Below are 22,207 nucleotides of genomic sequence, written 5' to 3' on the forward strand. Positions count from 1 at the left end.
CCCACCCGGGTGCGGGGGGGAGGGGGGAGCAAGCAAGCACAATACGAGGTGCCTCTCCCTGGCAATGGAGGAGGCCCGGGACAGAAGGGTCAGTGTGTCGAGGAGGGAACTGCAGTTGCTGCTTTAAACCGAAGATCGACACAAAAAGCTGGAGTAACTCAGCGGGACAGGCAGCATCTCTGGAGAGAAGGAACGGGTGACGTTTTGGGTCGAGACCCTTCTTCAGACTGAGAGCCTGGGGAGAGGGGACAGAGATGTGGACGGTGATGTAGAGAGATGTGGAACAAATGGATGAAAGATATGCAAAATATGAAAGATATCTTTACTTGTTCCGTTACTTTTTGCATGTTTTTCTTTCGATCGTTCTAAACCTCTAAACCTCTCCACTCCACCGTCTGTGCCTCTATTTCCTTTTCCCCAACTTTCAAAGGGTCTCGACCTGAAACGTCACCTATCCATGTTCTCCACAGATGCTGTCTGACCCGCTGAGTTACACCAGCACTGTGTGAAACGTCACCTATCCATGTTCTCCACAGATGCTGCCTGACCCGCTGAGTAAGAATAAGGGGTAAGCCATTTAGGACGGAGACGAGGAAACACTTCTTCACACAGAGAGTTGTGAGTCTGTGGCATTCTCTGCCTCAGAGAGCAGTTCTCTGGATACTTTCAGGAGAGAGCTAGATAGGGCTCTTAAAGATAGCGGAGTCAGGGGATATGGGGAGAAGGCAGGAACGGGGTACTGATTGGGGATGATCAGCCACGATCACATTGAATGGCGGCGCTGGCTCGAAGGGCCGAATGGCCTCTACTCCTGCACCTGTTGTCTCTTTTCTATTGTTACTCCAGCACTCTGTGAAACGTCACCTATCCATGTTCTCCACAGATGCTGCCTGACCCGCTGAGTTATGGTGCAGCAGCATCTATGGAGCTAAGGAAATAGGCAACTTTTCGGGCCGAAATCCTTCTGGAAATAGGCAACGTTTCGGGCCGAAACCCTTATGGGTTTCGGCCCGAAACGTTGCCTATTTCCTTAGCTCCATAGATGATGCTGCCTGAGTTACCCAGCACTCTGAGTTACCCGCCAGTTACTCCACTCTGTGAAACGTCACCTATCCATGTTCTCACAGATGCTCCCTGACCCGATGAGTTACTGCACTCTGTGACCCGCTGAGTTCTCCACAGATGCCCTGACCCGCTGAGTTCCAGCTCTGTGAAACGTCACCTATCCATGTTCTCCACAGATGCTGCCTCCAGCACTCTGTCCACACTTCTCCACAGATGCTTACCACTCCAGCGTTACTCTGTGTATCAGGTTGTTGTGGGGAGGGGGAACTCAGTTACTGTGGTTAGCGATGGTGAGACGGCGTGGGTTTTGTGGTGATGGTTACTGGATCAGCTGCAGGCTGGTCTGACTGGCGCTGGGATGTCCTTGAATGTGTTTCCATGAATGAGAGTTTCCATAAAAGGCGGTCGGTCATGAGATCTGCAAGAGAAGTTCAACATCATAAAAGTTATAAATAGCGGGAGATTCTTCCCATTGGAGAAGGGGCAACAACTAGCAGGCATCGATGATTGGTTAAACAACCAAAAGTGAAAGGAGAAGTGTTTTATTGTGCGGGGAGTCTAGAGTCTGATGTTGAGCTGGGATGTTGCAGAGTTTAACAACAGAATAGTCCGAAGAAGGGTCTCGGCCCGAAACGTCGCCTATTTCCTTCGCTCCATAGATGCTGCTGCACCCGCTGAGTTTCTCCAGCATTTTTGTGTACTTTCGATTTTTCCAGCATCTGCATAGAAACATAGAAAATAGGTGCAGGAGTAGAGCCATTCGGCCCTTCGAGCCTGCACCGCCATTCAATATGATCATGGCTGATCATCCAACTCAGTATCCCGTACCTGCCTTCTCTCCATACCCCCTGATCCCTTTAGCCACAAGGGCCACATCTAACTCCCTCTTAAATATAGCCAATGAACTGGCCTCGACTACCCTCTGTGGCAGAGAGTTCCAGAGATTCACCACTCTCTGTGTGAAAAAAGTTCTTCTCATCTCGGTTTTAAAGGATTTCCCCCTTATCCTTAAGCTGTGACCCCTTGTCCTGGACTTCCCCTAACATCGGGAACAATCTTCCTGCATCTAGCCTGTCCAACCCCTTAAGAATTTTGTTCCTGCAGTTCCTTCTTAAACAGTCTGTGGAATTCTCTGCCCCAGAGGGCGGTGGAGGCCGGTTCTCTGGATGCTTTCAAGAGAGAGCTAGATAGGGCTCTTAAAGATAGCGGAGTCAGGGGATATGGGGAGAAGGCAGGAACGGGGTAGTGATTGGGGATGATCAGCCACGATCACATTGAATGGCGGTGCTGGCTCGAAGGGCCGAATGGCCTCTACTCCTGCACCTATTGTCTATTGTCGAGAACAATTACATTCTTTCCCGCTGAAGCAGGCACGGTGGCGCAGTGGTAGAGTTACTGCCTCACAGCGCCAGAGACCCGGGGTCCATCCTGCCTACGGGCACTTTTTATTTTAGTTTAGAGACACAGCACGGAAACAGGCCCTTCGGCCCACCGAGTCTGTGCCGACCAGCGATCCCAGCACATTAACACTATCCCAGCTCTGAGTGTTGTGCTTCAGGGACAGACGCAGAATTTTTGTGACTTCTCACCAGTCACTGATGTGGGGGGGTGGGGGGGAGAAGAATGTGATGAAATTAGGTTGAACCAAAAATATCACTGGGCAGTCTAGGACCCATGGAGGCCACCCTGTCCTTATTAGCTACGTCTGCTGAAGCTAATTTAATTTAGTTTAGTTTAGAGACACAGCGCAGAAACATGTTCTGTGGCCACTGAGTCCGCTCCGACCAGCGATGCCCGCACACTCACACTATCCGACACACACTAGGGGCAATTCTAGGTTTCTACCAAGCCAATTAATCTACAAACCTGCAATTCTACGTTTCTACCAAGCCAATTAATCTACAAACCTGTACGTCTTTCCGTACAAACAGCACCAGGGGCCAGGATCGAACCCGGGTCTCTGGCGCTGTGAGGCAGCAGCTCTACCCGCTGCTCCACACTGCCGCCCATTGCACAAACGGATGAAAAGTACTGGAGCAACTCTGGTGGAAACAGCATTAAGAAGGAACTGCAGATGCTGGTTTACACCAAAGATAAGACACAAAGTACTGGAGTAACTCCGCGGGTCAGGCAGCATCCCTGGAGAAAATGAACAGGCGATGTTTTGGGTCGGGACCCTTCTTCAGATGAAGAAGAGCAATTAGAAGAACTGACATGAATGGTCCTCATCAGCCATCGCCTTCTCCACTTGCAGTTCAGTGAAACGGCCCAGTGTGTTATCTCCAATCTGTTTACAACTAATAAAGTGAAATTGTTGCAATAAGGATAAATCTATTTTATTTTTATTGCTCCTTCGAGACTAAACTTTGTCTCTGGGAGATTTCACAATAATCCCGGATGTTTGGTGAATCTTGGAACATCGAACAGAGGAGCAGAGGAGCAGGCACTTCAGCCCACAATGTCCTACCTTTGGCAATCTCAGTTCAAATAACTCTTGCATTTTCTCTCTCTCTCTCACTGTCCAGACCTCCCCCAGACACTAGTCATCCTGCTAGTTGCGCTGTTCGTTTACCCCTCTCGTTTTTCACCCAGAGAGTTGTGAATCTATGGAATTTTCTGCCACAGAAGGCAGTGGAGGCCAATTTACTGGATGTTTTTAAGAGAGAGTTAGATTTAGCTCTTGGGGCTAATGGAATCAAGGGATATGGGGAGAAAGCAGGAACAGGGTACTGATTGTGGATGATCAGCCATGATCATATTGAATGGCAGTGCTGGCTCAAAGGGCCGAATGGCCTACTCCTGCACCTATTGTCTATTTTTCTATGTTTCTAAGCTGCAGATGCTGGAATCTTATAGAAACACATAAGGTTTGGACAGGCTAGAGGCAGGAAACATGTTCCCAATGTTGGGAGAGTCCAGAACCAGGGGCCACAGTTTAAGAGTAAGGGGTCGGCCATTTAGAATGGAGATGAAAAAAACTTTCTCGCAGAGAGTGGTGAGTCTGTGGAATTCTCTGCTTCGGAGGGCGGTAGAGGCCGGTTCTCTGGATACTTTCAAGAGAGAGCTAGATAGGGCTCTTGAAAATAGCGGAGTCAGGGGATATGGAGAGAAAGCAGGAACGGGGTACTGATTGGGGATGATCAACCATGATCATATTGAACGGCGGTGCTGGCTCGAAGGGCCGAATGGCCTCTACTCCTGCACCTACTGTCGATGTTTTAATGAATGCTGTTCACTCCACTCCACCGCTGGACAACCAATTAACAGCGAGCCCATATAACCATTATAACAATTACAGCACGGAAACAGGCCATCTCGGCCCTACAAGTCCGTGCCGAACAACTTTTTTTCCCCTTAGTCCCACCTGCCTGCACTCATACCATAACCCTCCATTCCCTTCTCATCCATATGCCTATCCAATTTATTTTTAAATGATACCAACAAACCTGCCTCCACCACTTCCACTGGACGCTCATTCCACACCGCTACCACTCTCTGAGTAAAGAAGTTCCCCCTCATATTACCCCTAAACTTCTGTCCCTTAATTCTGAAGTCATGTCCTCTTGTTTGAATCTTTCCTATTCTCAAAGGGAAAAGCTTGTCCACAGCAACTCCTTTCACTTTGGGATAATCAGTGGAAGTGGCAGCGCTGTTTGTGGATGAAATACGAGGTGTCGGACTCACAGGCTGCACCTTTGATGTCAGGAGAATATTTTGCAGGGTGAAGTCATTTATTTTTGTCGGATCAGCTCGCTGCACCAAGTGCGTGCTAATCCCGGCAGCGTTTATCAAGCCTTGCCCGCCTGCGCTGGACAACCAGCCTGTAAACAGGCACGATCTGCACGGATGGACCGGGTCGTTCTGGAGTCAAGGGCAGGCCGCCTGGATCACTGGCTACACCAACTGTGTGACAATCAGTCACAAACAATCCTCGACAAAGCCTCACCGTACGTCACAGAGTCCAACGGCCTTACACCTAGCCTAGAGTCACAACTGTGTTGTGGTCGCCATGGCACCCACTTGCATACCATTCCACGGGATGCACTGTAACCTTTAATGAATTCACCGTACCACCCTATCCGTCGATCTGCCCGTAGGGTGGGACAGCAGTGTGGGTCCACACATATCTGTGGTGGAACGTTGGCGCAGCAGTAGAGTTGCCGCCTCACCGCGCCGGAGATCTGGGTTCCATCTTGACTACGAGTGCTGTCTGTACGGAGTTTGTACGTTCTCTCCCCCCGACCTGTGTGGGTTTCATAGGGGCTCAGTCAGCATCTCTGGAGAACGGATAGGTGGAGTTTTGGGTCGGGAAACTTCTTCAAGGACCCTGACCTATAAAGTCACCTATCCATGTTCTCCACAGATGCTGCCTGACCCGCTGAGTTACTCCAGCATTCTGTGAAACGTCACCTATCCATGTTCTCCACAGATGCTGCCTGACCCGCTGAGTTATGGTGCAGCAGCATCTATGGAGCTAAGGAAATCTGTGCAACTTTTCGGGCCAAAATCCTTCTGGAAATAGGCAACGTTTTGGGCCGAAACCCTTATGGGTTTCCAGCACTCTGTGAAATGTCACCTATCCATGTTCTCCATAGATGCTGCCTGACCCGCTGAGTTACTCCAGCACTCTGGGTCTACCCTGTGTGTTTTACAGAACACTGTGCTGAATATTTTGTGCTGCCGCTGCAGGTTAGAATGTCATTGAGCCGTTTTGGGACATGACAATAAAATTCTCTTGACTCTTGAAGCCGCTGAGAAGTGCAGGGAAATATCTTAACGAACCCAGTGGGAATATTTGCTCAAATGCATCAGATCTTTGGATAAAAACCAGAACAATGAATGTTGGAAGCAGCACGTAGGTGTTTATATTAGGGCGGGAAGTCTGTGGAACTCATTGCCACCGAAGGCTGTGGAGGCCAAGTCAATGGATATTTTGTATGGCCCAATGCTGTCGATAGTACTGCTCCCTGGTTGTGGTTGGATGGTTCAGTTGCCTGATAACAGCTGTTAGCTGGTGGGGACGAGACATCTTGGAGCTGCTTCTTATCGAGTCCACAAGCACAAGATTAGAAGCTGTTCAGCCAGAGTTGAACACACTTACATAGAAACATAGAAACATAGACAATAGGTGCAGGAGTAGAGGCCATTCGGCCCTTCGAGCCTGCACCATTCGCCATTCAATATGATCATGGCTGATCATCCAACTCAGTATCCTGTACCTGCCTTCTCTCCATAACCCCTGATCCCTTTAGCCACAAGGGCCACATCTAACTCCCTCTTAAATATAGCCAATGAACCGGCCTCAACTACCTTCTGTGGCAGAGAATTCCAGAGATTCACCACTCTCTGTGTGAAAAATGTTTTTCTCATCTTGGTCCTAAAGGATTTCCCCCTTATCCTTAAACTGTGTGACCCCTTGTTCTGGACTTCCCCAACATCGGGAACAATCTTCCTGCATCTAGCCTGTCCAACCCCTTAAGAATTTTGTACGTTTCTATAAGATCCCCCCTCAATCTTCTAAATTCTAGCGAGTACAAGCCGAGTCTATCCAGTCTTTCTTCATATGAAAGTCCTGACATCTCAGGAATCAGTCTGGTGAACCGTCTCTGTACTCCCTCTGTGGCAATAATGTCTTTCCTCAGATTTGGAGACCAAAACTGTACACAGCACTCAGCATCTGCGTACAACGTTGTCTGCCTTGTGCTTCTTGTGTGTGGCGGTGGAAATTGGGCCGCGATCGATGTGGACGCTCTTCCCTTGACCCCCATCTTGGAGCTGTTATCTCCCTGTAGCTGAAGCCCTTGAGTGGATGTACATCTTGGACATTGCCAGTTCCATCTTTCCCCAGTGCTGGGCCTGGCTTGCTCTCCATTCTGTTACATTCTGTCAACCTGTGTCTTGGCTTTTCGTTATTGATCCCAATGTCCATTTGCAGTTCACTTTCTGCTTGTGTAATGGATTCCACCCTCCACAAAACCCTTCAATGTTATCCCTAATGGATAATGATGCAGTGCAGGTTCTTATAGCTGATGATGTTTCAAAGCCTTTGAATTCAGATTCAGATTCAGTTCAGATTCAGATTCAATTTTAATTGTCATTGTCAGTGTACAGTACAGAGACAACGAAATGCATTTAGCATCTCCCTGGAAGAGCGACATAGCAAATGCTTTGAATAAATAATAATAAGTGTCCGGGGGGGGGGTGATTGGCAGTCACCGAGGTACGTTGTTGAGTAGAGTGACAGCCGCCGGAAAGAAGCTGTTCCTCGACCTGCTGGTTCGGCAACGGAGAGACCTGTAGCGCCTCCCGGATGGTAGGAGGGTAAACAGTCCATGGTTGGGGTGAGAGCAGTCCTTGGCGATGCTGAGCGCCCTCCGCAGACAGCGCTTGCTTTGGACAGACTCAATGGAGGGGAGTGAGGAACCGGTGAGGCATTGGGCAATTTTCACCCCCCTCTGCAATGCCTTCCGAATAAAATGTGCATCATGTATTTTTTCACTGCGACAAATGAATGAATACTTTGATAATATGCCATGATCGACAGCGTTTCTAATTGGATGATAATACAGAATAATCCTGCCATCATTTGTCAGTTTAAAAGGTATTAATGTTCGAAGTGAATCACTTATCCTGTGAACCTTCACAACGACGGCAACTGTACAAAATGCACACAGAAGGCAGACACAGAGTGCTGGAGTAACTCAGCGGGTCAGGCAGCATCTGTGGGGAACATGGATAGGTGACGGTTCACAGAGTGCTGGAGTAACTGAGCAGGTCAGGCAGCATCTATGGAGCTCAGGGAATAGTGACCGTTTCGGGCTGGAGAAACTCAGCGGGGTTTCGGCCCGGAAGGTTGCCTAGTTCCAGAAGGATTGCGGCCCGAAAAGCTGCCTATTTCCGTAGCTCCATAGATGCTGCTGCACCAGAACTCAGCGGGTCAGGCATCATCTGTGGAGAACATGGATAGGTGACGTTTCACAGAGTGCTGGAGTAACTCAGCGGGTCAGGCAGCATCTATGGAGCTAAGGAAATAGGCAACGTTTTGGGCCGAAACCCGTAAGGGTTTCGGCCCGAAACGTTGCCTATTTCCAGAAGGATTTCGGCCCGAAAATTTGCCTATTTCCTTAGCTCCATAGATGCTGCTGCACCATAACTCAGCGGGTCAGGCAGCATCTGTGGAGAACATGGATAGGTGACGTTTCACAGAGTGCTGGAGTAACTCAGCGGGTCAGGCAGCATCTGTGGAGATGTGTGAAAAAGTTACCCCTCAGATTCCAATTAAATCTTTCCTCCTTCACCTCGAATCAATGTCCTCTGGTCCTCGATTCCCCAACTCTGGGCAAGAGGTGTTGTATATGGAACTAGAATCTGAAACTCGGGATATTCACACAGAGGGTGGTGGGTGTATGGAACGAACTGCCGGAGGGGGTAGGTGTGGTAGGGACTTTAACAGCATTTAAAAGACTATTGGACAGGTATGCAGATTGAAGTTTAGCATACAACCCAGCGGTATGAATATTGATTTCTCTAATTTCAAGTAACCTTTGCATCCCCCCCGCTCACCACCCCTGCCCCACCCTACTCATCGTGCTAGTTTCACTCTCAATAACTCGTTATCACCTCGCCCACAGCCAACAATGGACCATTGTGGGCTCCACATTTCCTTTATCATTGTTACTCATTTGTTCTATATCCCTCGTTTCATTTTCCCCGTCTCTCAGTCTGAAGAAGGGACTCGACCCGAAACGTCACCCATTCCTTCTCTCCAGAGATGCTGCCTGACCCACTGAGTTACTCCAGCATGTTGTGCTTATCTTCGATTTAAGGCAGCATCTGCAGTTCCTTCCTGAACACACTGACTTTCAAGAGCTCGGTAGGGCTCTTAAAGATAGCGGAGTCGGGAGATATGGGGGGAAGGCAGGAACGGGGTACTGATTGGGGATGATCAGCCATGATCACATTGAATGACGGTGCTGGCTCGAAGGGCCGAATGGCCTCCTCCTGCACCTATCGTCGATTGGCAGATTCTTGATTAGTACGGGTGTCAGGGGTTGTGGGGAGAAGGCAGGAGAATGGGGTCAGGAGGGTGAGATAGATCAGCCATGATTGAATGGCGGAGTGGACTTGATGGGCTGAATGGCCTTAATCCTACTGTTCCTCATGACATCCAACCAAGAAGCACATTTTTGTTCATCCTTCACTGTATTGGACATTGGGAAGCCATCACCCCACTGGCCACCTGGTACCTTGGTGCTAACGAACTTGTCAAAGCTGCTCCTAGACTTATCGAAATAACCTTGGGTTTTATTATAAGAGATCATTCCATGTCGGGGGTTGGAGGAAGGGCCACGTTGCAGCTTCCCACTCCGTGCCAAATGCCGTAACTCTCCGCAGACTCTCTTTGTCTCTCTAACTTCCTGGCAGCTGTGGCCTGCTGGAACTCTGCAGATGCAAGGTTTAAATTGTAGGTAGACACAAAATGCTGGAGTAACTCAGCGGGTGAGGCATCATCTCTGGAGAGAAGGAATGGGTGAAGTTTCGGGTCGAGACCCTTCTTCGTTGCCTATTTCCTGAAGGATTTCAGCCCGAAAAGTTGCCTATTTCCTTAGCCCGAAAAGTTGCCTATTTCCTTACATAGATGCTGCTGCACCATAACTCAGCGGGTCAGGCAGCATCTGTGGAGAACATAGATAGGTGACGTTTCACAGAGTGTTGGAGTAACAATCAGTGGGTCAGGCAGCATCTATGGAGAACAGGATAGGTGTCGTTTCGAGCAGAGCACTGGAGTTCAATGTGAAAAGATGACAATCAGGTGCAGGAGTACCCCATTCGGCCTTTTTTGGGAATCCTGACTCCGATTTCTTAAGAGCCCTATTAGCTCTCTCTCACAGTACCATGGAAGTGAGAGACTGCCTCCAGACCGCCCTAAGAGGCATAGAATTCCAAGAATGGATTGACTGGAGAAAAAAGTGTTTTCACGTCTCCGTTTAGAAACGTGATCCGGGGCTTCTCTAGAGAAGCTGCCTGTCCCGCTGAGTTACTCCGGCATTTTGTGTTCATCTTCAATGTTCATTCCACTGGGTTGTAAGCTGCCCAAGCGAAAGATGGTAGTTTACACCCCAGCGGTAGAACATAGACTTCTCTAACTTCAGGATAGCCCTTTTTCCCTCTCGAGCCATCCCTCCCCATTCAATGTGATCATGTCTCCGATACATTCTATCTCTTCCTGCCTTCTCCCCATATCCCTGAAGATGCTTGACCTGAAACGTTTTTCTCTCCAGAGATGCCCTATCCCGCTCTTTACTCCCAAAATTTTGTGTCTAACAGAACCGGCCTTTCACCTGCCCTCTGAGGCAGAGAATGTGCGCAGACTCACCAGCTCTCTCTGAGAAAAAGCACATGCGCGGGACATTTCGAAACGTGTGCCCCATTCCTTCTCTCCAAAGTATTTCTGCCGGGAAAAAAAGCCTGCAGAACTCCAGCACTGTTTGCCAACGTTTCTGATCCATGTTCTGCACAAATAAGTTGCTTAAAGTCCCGCTAAAGTTAAGTTAATTACAAGTTGTGAAAACATCTTTATCTCAATTTCCCCTAAATATCCCATTGAGATCGTGGACGCTGAACACGAAACTTTAAATTGGTTTCCAAGAATCTCCACTTGAACAATAATCACTTCCTTACATATTCCGCGGAAAGTGTATTATGTCATTAAAGCCCATGGCTGATAAACAAGCAGCAACCCGACATAACTGGCCAAGGGGCACGACGCTGAGTCTCCATGTCTTTTGATACAGACTGTTATATAATGCTCAGCAATTGGTAGTGGACAGTAAGATGATGTCCTTGTCTTGCCAACATTACTGGCTGAAGCAGAGCTGGAACAAATGGTTTATTAATCTTCTGGCCTCCTGATGACAAGGAGCCTGGGTCCTCCTGCTGTGAGTTGTAGGGCAGTGCGCTGGTGCAGCGGGTAGAGCTGCTGCCTCACAGCGCTGGAAACCCGGGTTCGATCCAACACCCACGGGCGCTGTCCGTATCCGCTCCCCGTCACCTGCGTGGGTTTCCGCCGGTTTCCCCCCACGCTCAAAACTCGTGCAGGTTTGTAGGTTAATTGGATTTGACAAAAATTGTGAATTGGCCCGAGTGTGTGTAGGATAGTGTTAGTGAGTACAGAATAGGTGGGCTGAAGGGCCTGTTTCCGTGCTGTATCTCTAAACAAAATAGAGGAGGAATGGGCTGCTTGTTTTAGTTTAGAGATACAACACGAAAGCAGGCCCTTCGGCCCACCAGGTCCGTGCTGACCAGTGACCACCCGTTCATGCTAGCTCGGTCCTACACACTAGGGACAATTTTCAGAAGCCAATTAACCTACAAACTTGCTCGCCTTTGTAGTAGTGTGGGAGGAAACCAATTGTAATCATGTACAGCCCTTCCGCTGACTGGTTAGCGCGCAACAAAAGCTTTTCACTGTACCTCGGTACACGTGACAATAAGCTGGACAGAATCTGAAGCCATCTTTGTGGGCAGAATGGCCTGTTTCTGAGCTAAACATTGTTCTATGTTCCATATTCCATGTAGAAGTCACCAGTTTTTCTTTGTTTAAGAGGGAACTGCAGATGCTGGAGAATCGAAGGTTACACAAAAAAGCTGGAGAAACTCAGCGGGTGCAGCAGCATCTATGGAGCGAAGGAAATAGGCAACGTTTCGGGCCGAAACCCCTTGGGTTTCGACCCGAAACGTTGCCTATTTCCTTAAACGTTGCCTATTTCCTTCGCTCCATAGATGCTGCTGCACCCGCTGAGTTTCTCCAGCTTTTTTGTGTAACCACCAGTTTTTCTTTAGCTGGTGATGTAATGAGCCCCTTGCAAAAAGTCAGAAGCAAACAACATCCTCTGTGTGCTGTGTAATGTTGGTGTTTGTGGAACGGAATCACCAGCGGCTGTTGGATTTTCCCCCCCCTGCCAGGACAATGGATTTAGGATTGAGTTCCATTGTGTGAACTTCCTTTTTCTCAGAAGAGGGCGGACATTTAAAAAAAAACACAATTTGCAAACTCCTCGCATGCGGATCAGTGACTCAGGACTTCCTCCTGGTTTGTGTTTCTGTATTTAGAGTCACAGAGTCACACAGCACGGAAACAGGCCCTTCGGCCCATCGCATCTCATCCATGCCATCTAAACTATTCCCATTTTCACCCGCATTTGGCCCACTTCCCTCTAAACCTTTCCCATCCATGTACCCGCCCAAAGGACTTTTAGATGTTTAGCTTATTGTTACATAAGGTCATAAGTGAGAGGAATAGAATTAGGCCATTCGGCCCATCGAGTCTACTCCACCATTCAATCATGGCTGATCTATCTCTCCCTCCTAACCCCATTCTCTTGCCTTCTCCCCATAACCCCTGACACCCGCACTAATCAAGAGTCTATCTACCTATCTCTGCCTTAAATATATAATTGACTTGGCCTCCGCTGCCTTCTGTACTGTGAGTGTATTGGTATTTCCTTGCCAAGAAGGCGAGGCTAAGTACTGAGTTGTGTTCACCGCTGGGGCACTGATGTAATGGACTGCGATGTGATGTTTTGGTTTGCAGTCACAGTGCAAGGAGGAAGGGAGAAGGGATTGACTGTTGTCAGGCCGACTATACAAACAGCCCTGGAGGAAGCGATGTAATCTGATCAAGTGCAGGCCGCGGGCTGGATGGAAGTGGACTCACGCTTTTGCAAAAACAGAAATTGACAATTTCTCTTTGAACGCGCCTGGCATTTGTTGCCACGCGGGCACCGTGTGCGTGACGTATTGGGTGGCGATCTTGACCAAGAGTCAGGAGAGTTTATTGTCATGTACACTAACACCGGAGCAATGAAATTCTTAAGGGCCTGTCCGACTTGGCCATTTTTTCAGCGACTGCCGGCATCATAGCAAAAGGATTTGAGTATAGGAGCAGGGAGGTTCTACTGCAGTTGTACAGGGTCTTGGTGAGACCACACCTGGAGTATTGCGTACAGTTTTGGTCTCCAAATCTGAGGAAGGACATTATTACCATAGAGGGAGTGCAGGGAAGGTTCACCAGACTGATTCCTGGGATGTCAGGACTGTCTTATGAAGAAAGATTGGATAGACTTGGTTTATACTCTCTAGAATTTAGGAGATTGAGAGGGGATTTTATAGCAACTTACAAAATTCTTAAGGGGTTTGGACAGGCTAGATGCAGGAACATTGCTCCCGATGTTGGGGAAGTCCAGGACAAGGGGTCACAGCTTAAGGATAAGGGGGAAATCCTTTAAAACCGAGATGAGAAGAACTTTTTTCACACAGAGAGTGGTGAATCTCTGGAACTCTCTGCCGCAGAGGGTAGTCAAGGCCACAGTTCATTGGCTATATTTAAGAGGGAGTTAGATGTGGCCCTTGTGGCTAAGGGGATCAGAGGGTATGGAGAGAAGGCAGGTACGGGATACTGAGTTGGATGATCAGCCATGATCATATTGAATGGCGGTGCAGGCTCGAAGGGCCGAATGGCCTACTCCTGCACCTAATTTCTATGTTATCTATCATTGACTGAAATATCGATGTGACTCGGCGTGATCACGTATTGACGCGCGCCGTTTTTTCGGTCTCCGCTGGATTTTGAAACGTTCAAAATTATTTTGCCGACCCTGACGTGACGCTGGCAGTCGCCGATAAACATCGGCAAGTGGGACAGACCCTTTACTTGCCGCAGCCTCCGCCACGATATACGGTGGGCCCGAGGGAGATTGGTCGTCCGACAGTCACAACACCCAGCAACGTTCACGACAACTTGAAATTAAAATTAAGTTTTTTTTGAAAAAGGCGAGCGGTTGTTGTCTGTCGGCCGTGTGCACGCCGTCTAAACCGGAACGGACAAACAAACAAACAAACGCAGACCTAGCCCCTGGACCTTTAGGAAAAAGGTCTAAAACGAAAGTAAAGTGTGCCCCCCCCCCGTGCAGTGCCCTACCTCCCCCCCCCCCTCACACACTCCACAGACGAGAAAATAGGGATAACATAAGCCTTATAAAAGAAAGAGAGGGAAACAGTGCTCTATTATAAACATTAAAACTACAAAAGGGGGACTACAACCAAGTCTTTGTTATTTTAGCGTTGGGAGAAAACCGAAGATCTCAGAGAAAACCCACGCAGATCAGGGGGAGAACGTGCAAACTCCGTACAGACAGCTCTACCGCTGCGCCACCGTGCCTCCCTGAGGTTACTGACAGTGTGAGGCAGCATTGATTGATCCCACCACAAGTGGAATAAGAATTGATTGGAGGGTCATGGAAACAAAAATACAGGCACTGTAAGCCTTATAGGTCAGATGTGACAGTAACAAAACTAAACTAAACTCTTTGGAGCTTGTCTCAACCGAAGACACCTCGGGGTCACTTTGGACATGCCCATCAAGAAGACAGCAATTGTCTTTGGTGTCCCGAGTCCAAACACCTGCGTAGATTTGAGGTCAATCATACCCAGCTTTGGAATTGTTGGAGGGCATGGACCTAAAAGCCTCTGAAACACTAATTTATAAAAAGACACTGGAGTAACTCAGCGGGTCAGGCAGCATCTCTGGGGAACATGGATAGGTGACGTTTCACAGAGTGCTGGAGTAACTCAGCGGGTCAGGCAGCATCTGTGGAGAACATGGATAGGTGACGTTTCACAGAGTGCTGGAGTAACTCAGCGGGTCAGGCAGCATCTGTGGAGAACATGGATTGGTGACGTTTCACAGAGTGCTGGAGTAACTCAGCGGGTCAGGCAGCATCTGTGGAGAACATGGATAGGTGACGTTTCACAGAGTGCTGGAGTAACTCAGCGGGTCAGGCAGCATCTGTGGAGAACATGGATAGGTAAAGTTTCGGGTCAGGACCCTTCCTCAGACCCGATCCTTTTTCTCCAGAGATGCTGCTTGAGCTGCTGAGTTACTCCAGCACTCTGTGTCTACAGTATCTTTGGTATAAAGCAGCATCTGCAGTTCCTTCCTACACATCCAGTCTGCAGTGGAGTGTGGATATATAGAAGATGAGGTGACCACTTTCAGACATGTCTTCCACAAAGGGGAAGATACAGAGTGCGGAATATAGTTCTCAGCAATGTAGCGCATCAGTTCCAGAGACAAAGTCCAATGTCCGCAATGGGGTCGAGGTGAATTGGACAGTACCCTGGCTTATGGAAGGACCACTTTGAGATACAGCGCGTAAACTGGCCCTTCAGTCTACTGAGCCCGTGCCGACCAGCGATCCCCGCGCACTAACACTATCCTACACACACGAGGGACAATGTACAAACCCACGCGGTCACGGGGAGAACGTGCAAACGCCGTACAGACAGCGCCAGTGGTCAGGATCGAACCCGTGTCTCTGGCGCTGTGAGGCAGCAGCTCTACCGGTGAGCCACCGTGCAGAAGTCTGATAGCAGAGAACATGTGGGCAGAAGGGCCAGGTCCGGTGCTGTATTCTTTCATGTTCAATGGGAGGAACTCGTTGTTAGTTCATCAATCTTCGCAGGTGAAGTGACACTTCTCTCCTTCACTGGGCAGCAGGTAACTGCAGGTGCTGCAACACCTGAGCAAAACACAGAGTGCTGTGTTCACCTGTGTAAAACTGTGAGCCCTATAGAGAGGGCAATAGACAATAGACAACAGGTGCAGGAGTAGAGGCCATTCGGCCCTTCGAGCCAGCACCGCCATTCAATGTGATCATGGCTGATCATCCACAATCAGTACCCCGTACCTGCCTTCTCCCCATATCTCCTGACTCCGCTATATTTAAGAGCCCTATCTAGCTCTCTCTTGAAAGTATCCAGAGAACCGGCCTCCACAGACTCACAACTCTCTATGTGCGAAAAAGTGTTTCCTCGTCTCTGTTCTAAATGGCTTACCCCTTATTCTTAAACTGTGGCCCCTGGTTCTGGACTCCCCCAACATCGGGAACAGGTTTCCTGCCTCTAGAGTGTCCAAACCCTTAACAATCTTATATGTTTCAATGAGAACTCCTCTCATCCTTCTAAACTCCAGAGTGTACAAGCCCAGCCGCTCCATTCTCTCAGCATATGACAGTCCCACCATCCCGGGAATTAACCTTGTAAACCTACGCTGGGCTCCCTCAATAGCAAGAATGTCCTTCCTCAAATTAGGGGACCAAAACTGCACACAATACTCCATTTCGTTCAGACCGAAAAGTCTGAATGACAAATAAAGGATTCAATTCAATTCACTCCAGGTGTGGTCTCACTAGGGCTCTGTACAACTGCAGAAGGACCTCTTTGCTCCTATACTCGACTCCTCGTTATAAAGGCCAACATGCCATTCGCTTTCTTCACTGCCTGCCGTACCTGCATGCTTACTTTCGTAGACTGATGTACATGGACCCCCAGATCCCGTTGTACTTCCCCTTTTCCCAACTTGACGCCATTTAAATAGTAATCTGCCTTCCTGTTTTTGCTACCAAAGTGGATAACCTCACATTTATCCGCATTAAACTTCATCTGCCATGCATCTGCCCACTCCCCCAACCTGTCCCAAGTCACCCTGCATTCTCATAGCATCCTCCTCACAGTTCACACTGCCATCCAGCTTTGTGTCATCTGCAAATTTGCTAATGTTACTTTGATAGTCAGAACCTTTATCCCCAGCAGATGAATATCAAAGACTAGAGGACATAGCATTATGATGAGTGGGGGAAGTTCAAGTTGAGTTTATTGTCACTAAGTACAGTGAAAAGCTTTTGTTCCGTGCTATCCAGTCAGCGGGAAGACAACACATGATCACAATAGAGCTAATTGCAGTGTACAGATACATGATCAGGGAATAACGTTTAGTGCAAGGTAAAGTCAGCAAAGTCCGATCAAGGATAGTCCGTGGGTCACCAATGTGGTAGATAGTAGTTCAGGACTGCTCTCTGGTTGTGGTAGGATGATTCAGTTGCCTGATAACAGCCGGGAAGAAACTGTCCCTGAATCTGGAGGTGTGTGTTTTCACACTTCTGTACCTCTTGCCCGATGGGAGAGGGGAGAAGAGGGAGATGTGTGGGGCATTTTGTTTTACACAGAGGGTGGTGGGTGCCTGGAATGCGCAGATACGATAATGGTGTTTAAGAGACTTTTAGACAGGCTCATGGATATGCAAGGAATGGAGATATGGATCAATTGCAGGAAGTTAAGAGTTGGTCTTGGCATCATGTTCAGCACAGACATTGTGGGCCGAAGGGCTTGTTCCTGTGCTGTTCCACATTCCATGTTGTTGAATACATCAAGCCAAACTCCAGTGTAATAGGTAGAGTAAAGGGGAAGATACAGAGTGCAGAATATAGTTCTCAGCATTGTAGAGCATCAGTTCCACAGACAAAGTCCAATGTCCGCAATGGGGTAGCGGTGAATCGGACAGCACCCTAGCTTACGGAAGGGCCGTTCAGAAGCCTGATCACAGAGGGGAAGAAGCTGTTCCTGAGTCTGGTGGTGCGCGCTGTCAAGCTTCTGTAACTTCTGCCGGACGGGAGCGGGGAGAAGAAGGAATGACCGGGGTGGGACAGGGACAAGTCTGTGATGATGTCGGCTGCTTTCCCCGAGGCAGCGTGAAGTGTAGATGGAGTCAATGGTGGGGAGTGTGGTGTGTGTGATGGACTGGGCTACATCTACAATGGTGTAGAGGGTGGTGTGTGTGGGACTGGGCTACATCTACAATGGTGTAGAGTGTGGTGTGTGTGTGGGACTGGGCTACATCTACAATGGTTGGGAGTGGTGTGGTGGGGAGTGTGGTGTGTGGGACTGGGCTACATCTACAATGGTGGGGAGTGTGGTGTGTGTGTGGGGTGTGTGTGATGGACTGGGCTACATCTACAATGGTGGGGAGTGTGGTGTGTGTGGGACTGGGCTACATCTACAATGGTGGGGAGTGTGGTGTGTGTGGTGACTGGGCCACATCTACAACTCTCTGCTTGTTGTGGTTTTGCACAGAGCTGGACATTGCTGGACATTCCAACTCAGCGCGTCGGACAGCATCTGTGATGGAAGTGGACACAAGACATTTCGTGTGGGGTCCGATCTCCTGACTGACCCGAAACGTCACCTATTCATTCGCTCCATAGATGCTGCTTCACCCGCTGAGTTTCTCCAGAATTTATGTCTACCTTCGATTTTTCCAGCATCTGCAGTTCGTTTTTAAACACTCTGACTGATGTTGTTTGTCGTTGGTGGGTCAGTAAAGGTTGTTCCTCTGTTCCTTTTCAGACTGGCCGCGTGGACAAGAACCACCCACTGGTGTGCGGTCACACAGCTCCCGTACTGGACATCGACTGGTGCCCTCATAATGACAACGTCATCGCCAGTGGCTCTGAGGACTGCACTGTAATGGTAAGCTGTAGTCCTACCTCCACCATCTTGGTAAGCTGCATCCCCACCTCCACCATCTTGGTAAGCTGTAGTCCTTCCTCCACCATCTTGGTAAGCTGCATCCCCTCCTCCACCATCTTGGTAAGCTGGTGCCCTTCCTCCACTATCTTGGTAAGCTGCATTCCCTCCTCCACCATCTTGGTAAGCTGGTATCCCTCCTCCACCATCTTGGTAAGCTGCATCCCCTCCTCCACCATCTTGGTAAGCTGGTGCCCTTCCTCCACTATCTTGGTAAGCTGCATTCCCTCCTCCACCATCTTGGTAAGCTGGTATCCCTCCTCCACCATCTTGGTAAGCTGCACCCCCCTCCACGTAACCCCGTGCTACCCGCTCCATGGTCGGATAGTCGGCAACTAAACCGTCTCCCCCACCTGGTTTGCCAGGTGAGGAGGGGGCTGTGGACCCCCAGCAGGACCAAAAACAAGACCTGTCAAAGGGCGGATGAGCTTCTAGCAAGCCAACGGCCATCCACACTTCAATAGAAGTTGCGATCGCTGTCGTACACGGCATTGTAAGGCACCGCGCCCGTTGATGTTTGCAACCATGATGATGATGTCAGTTCAACGGTAGACACAGAATGCTGGAGTAAATCAGCGGGACAGGCAGCATCTTTGGAGAGAAGGAATGGGTGTCATTTCGGGTCAAGACCCTTCTTCAGACCGATGTAGTTCAGTTCAGTTTAGTTTAATTTAGAGATGCAGCACAGAACCAGGCCCTTCGACCCTCCGAGACCATGTTGACCAGCGACCCCCATACTCTAGCACTATACTACAATGAGGCAGATAGTAGTTCAGGACGACTGTCTAGTTGTCACCTATCCATGTTCTCCACAGATGCGGCCTGACCCGCTGAGTTACTCCAGCACTCTGTGAAACGTCACCTATCCACGTTTCTCCACAGATGCTGCCTGACCCGCTGAGTTACTCCAGCACTCTGTGAAACTTCACCTATCCATGTTCTCCACAGATGCTGCCTGACCTGCTGAGTTACTCCAGCACTTTGTTTAGTTTGAGTTCAGTTTAGTTTATTGTCACGTGTACTGAGGTACAGTGAAAAGCTTTTGTTGCGTGCTAACCAGTCAGCAGAAAGACAATACATGATTACAATCGCGACATACACAGTGTACAGATACAGGATAAGGGAAGTACAGATTAAAGATTGTCCGAGGGTCACCAATGAGGTAGATAGTAGTTCAGGACTGCTCTCTGGTTGTGGTAGGATGGTTCAGTTGCCTAATAACAGCCGGGAAGAAACTGTCCCTGAATCTGGAGGTGTGTGTTTGTTTTCACACTTCTGTACCTCTTGCCCGATGGGAGAGGGGAGAAGAGGGAGTGGTCTGGTCCTTGATGATGCTGCTGGCCTTGCCGAGGCAGCGTGAGGTGTAGATGGAGTCAGTGGAAGGGAGGTTGGTTTGTGCGATGGTCTGGGCTGCGTCCACAATTCTCTGCAATTTCTTGCGGGTCTTGGATGGAGCAGTTCCCAAACCGAGCTGTGAAGTGTCTGATGAAATACTTATGTTTAGTTTTGTTTAGAGATACAGCACGGAAACAGGCCCTTCGGCCCACCGTGTCCGTGCCGACCAGCGATCCCCGCACACTAGGGATGATTTTACATTTACACAGAAGCCAATTAATGTACAAACCTGCGTGTCTTTGAAATGTGGGAGGAAACCGGAGCACCCGAAGAAAACCCACGCGGTCACAGGGAGAACATGCAAACTCCGTACAGGCAGCACCCATAGTCAGGATGGAACCCGGGTCTCTGGCGCGGTGAGGCAGCAGCTCTACCCGCTGCACCACCGTGCCACTCATGTACACAGAGTGGCAGGTCAGGCTATTGAACGGCACAGATGGATGAGAGGTTCGCTGTTCGTTGGGTTACAGCCACTCTGGAGCAGTTTTGCTGAACAAACAATAAGATGGTGCTCGCAGCCAACGTGAGCTATTTCTGGACTCACTCTGCAGAGACTGACCTGAACGAGGCTGCAGCAAAGAAGCTGCGGAGCTTGAAGGGGGACTGTATGTCACCTCACGTGACCAATATATTATTAGCTTCATCTTTCTATTGCATTCTGCAGGCTCTTTAGTTCCACCTGGTTAAACATAGAAACATAGAAAGTAGGTGCAGGAGTAGGGCAGTCGGCCCTTGGAGCCGGTACCCCCATTCAATGTGATCATGGCTGATCATCCACAATCAGTACCCCGTTCCTGCCTTCTCCCCGCATCCGTACAGACAGCATCCGTAGCCAGGATGGCACCCGGGTCTCCCTCATCCAGCGAGCTTGTAATCTTCTGTAGACACAAAGAGCTAAAGATGCTGGAGTAACTCGGCAGATCAGGCAGCAACTCTGGAGAAATGGTGACGCTTCAGAGCTGCTGGTTCATACATAAAGATGAAGGGACTGAAGAAGGATGTATAAAGTCACGAGAGGAATAGATTAGGTAGATGTACAGAGTCTCTTGCCCAGAGTAGGGGAATCGAGGACTAGCGGACATAGGTTTAGTCGACAAAAAGCGGGTGAGGCAGCATCTATGGAGCGAAGGAATAGGTGACGTTTCGTGTTATGGGGAGGGGAATGGGATTAGGAGGGGGAGATAGATCAGCCATGATTGAATGGCGTAGTGGATATGATGGGCTGAATGGCCTAATTCTGCCCCTATCATGAACTTCCACGTTATCCCACTCGCTCACCCACTAGGGGGCGATGTACAGAGCGCCGATTAAACTACAAACGCGCACGTCATTGGGATGTGGAAGGAAACGCACGTGGTCACGGGGAGAACGTGCAAACTCCACAAAGACAGCACCCGTAGCCAGGATGGATCCCGGCTCTGTGGTGGTGTGTGAGGCAGCGGTTCTACCCGACACCATTGCAACAGCGCCTAGCAACCGGTTTAAAGTTAGACTTGTGCGCATTTCATTTCAACTACTTCATCGAAAGCCTTTCGTTCAACAAAGGTTTGTGTAAAGCTTTGTTCTGGGACATGGTCCAGAGATATTCTATAATAAATTCCAGTCTGAAACGTTAAACTTGCCAAGAGCTAGATGCCTGTAATCCTGGATGGAAGCAGCGAGTTCTCCACTAACAATCTCCAATGTCATGGAAAGTCCAAAATAATCATCGCCAAAGTCAAATCTCTGCAGTCATAGAGTCTATTGTCTATTGTTATACAGCCTGCAACAGGCCACTCGGCCCCAAGTGTCCATGCTAACCAAGTTGCCTAACCCAGCTTAGTCCTAGTTTTTTAGGTAGACAAAAATGCTGGAGAAACTCAGCAGGTGAGGCAGCATCGATGGGAGCGAAGGAATAGGGTGACCCTTCTTCAGACTCACGATGTATCTTGTTATTTAGAGGTACATCGTGGAAACAGGCCCTATGAGTCCGCCCCGACCAGCGATCCCCGCACACTAACACTATCCTACACACACACACGGGACAATTTACATTTACACCAAGCCAATTAGCCCACAAACCTGCACGTCTGTGGAGTGTGGGAGGAAACCGGAGCACCCGGAGAAAACCCACGCAGGTCACGGGGAGAACGTGCAAACTCCGTACAGACAGCACCCGTGGTCGGGATGGAACCCGGGTCTCTGGCGCAGTGAGGCAGCAGCTCTACCCTCTGCACCACCGTGCCACTCCATGAACTAGTCCCACTTTTCATCACCTCCCCATATTTCTCCGAACCTTCCCAATCCAGGTGCGGTTTATTGTGTGAATCTCGGCCACTTCCCCTGG

General features: G+C 49.2%; 1 protein-coding gene across 1 annotated transcript in view; it reads left to right on the forward strand.

The window, feature by feature from the left end:
• Positions 1-22,207, forward strand: part of LOC129710876 (coronin-6-like) — an 80,573-nt gene that overhangs the window by 29,960 nt on the left and 28,406 nt on the right. Inside the window, 1 exon segment of the mRNA XM_055658166.1 lies at positions 18,307-18,429. Within this exon segment, the coding sequence (XP_055514141.1) occupies positions 18,307-18,429 (123 nt within the window).

The sequence above is a fragment of the Leucoraja erinacea genome, chromosome 28, assembly GCF_028641065.1.
Source record: "Leucoraja erinacea ecotype New England chromosome 28, Leri_hhj_1, whole genome shotgun sequence".
NCBI lineage: Eukaryota > Metazoa > Chordata > Chondrichthyes > Rajiformes > Rajidae > Leucoraja > Leucoraja erinaceus.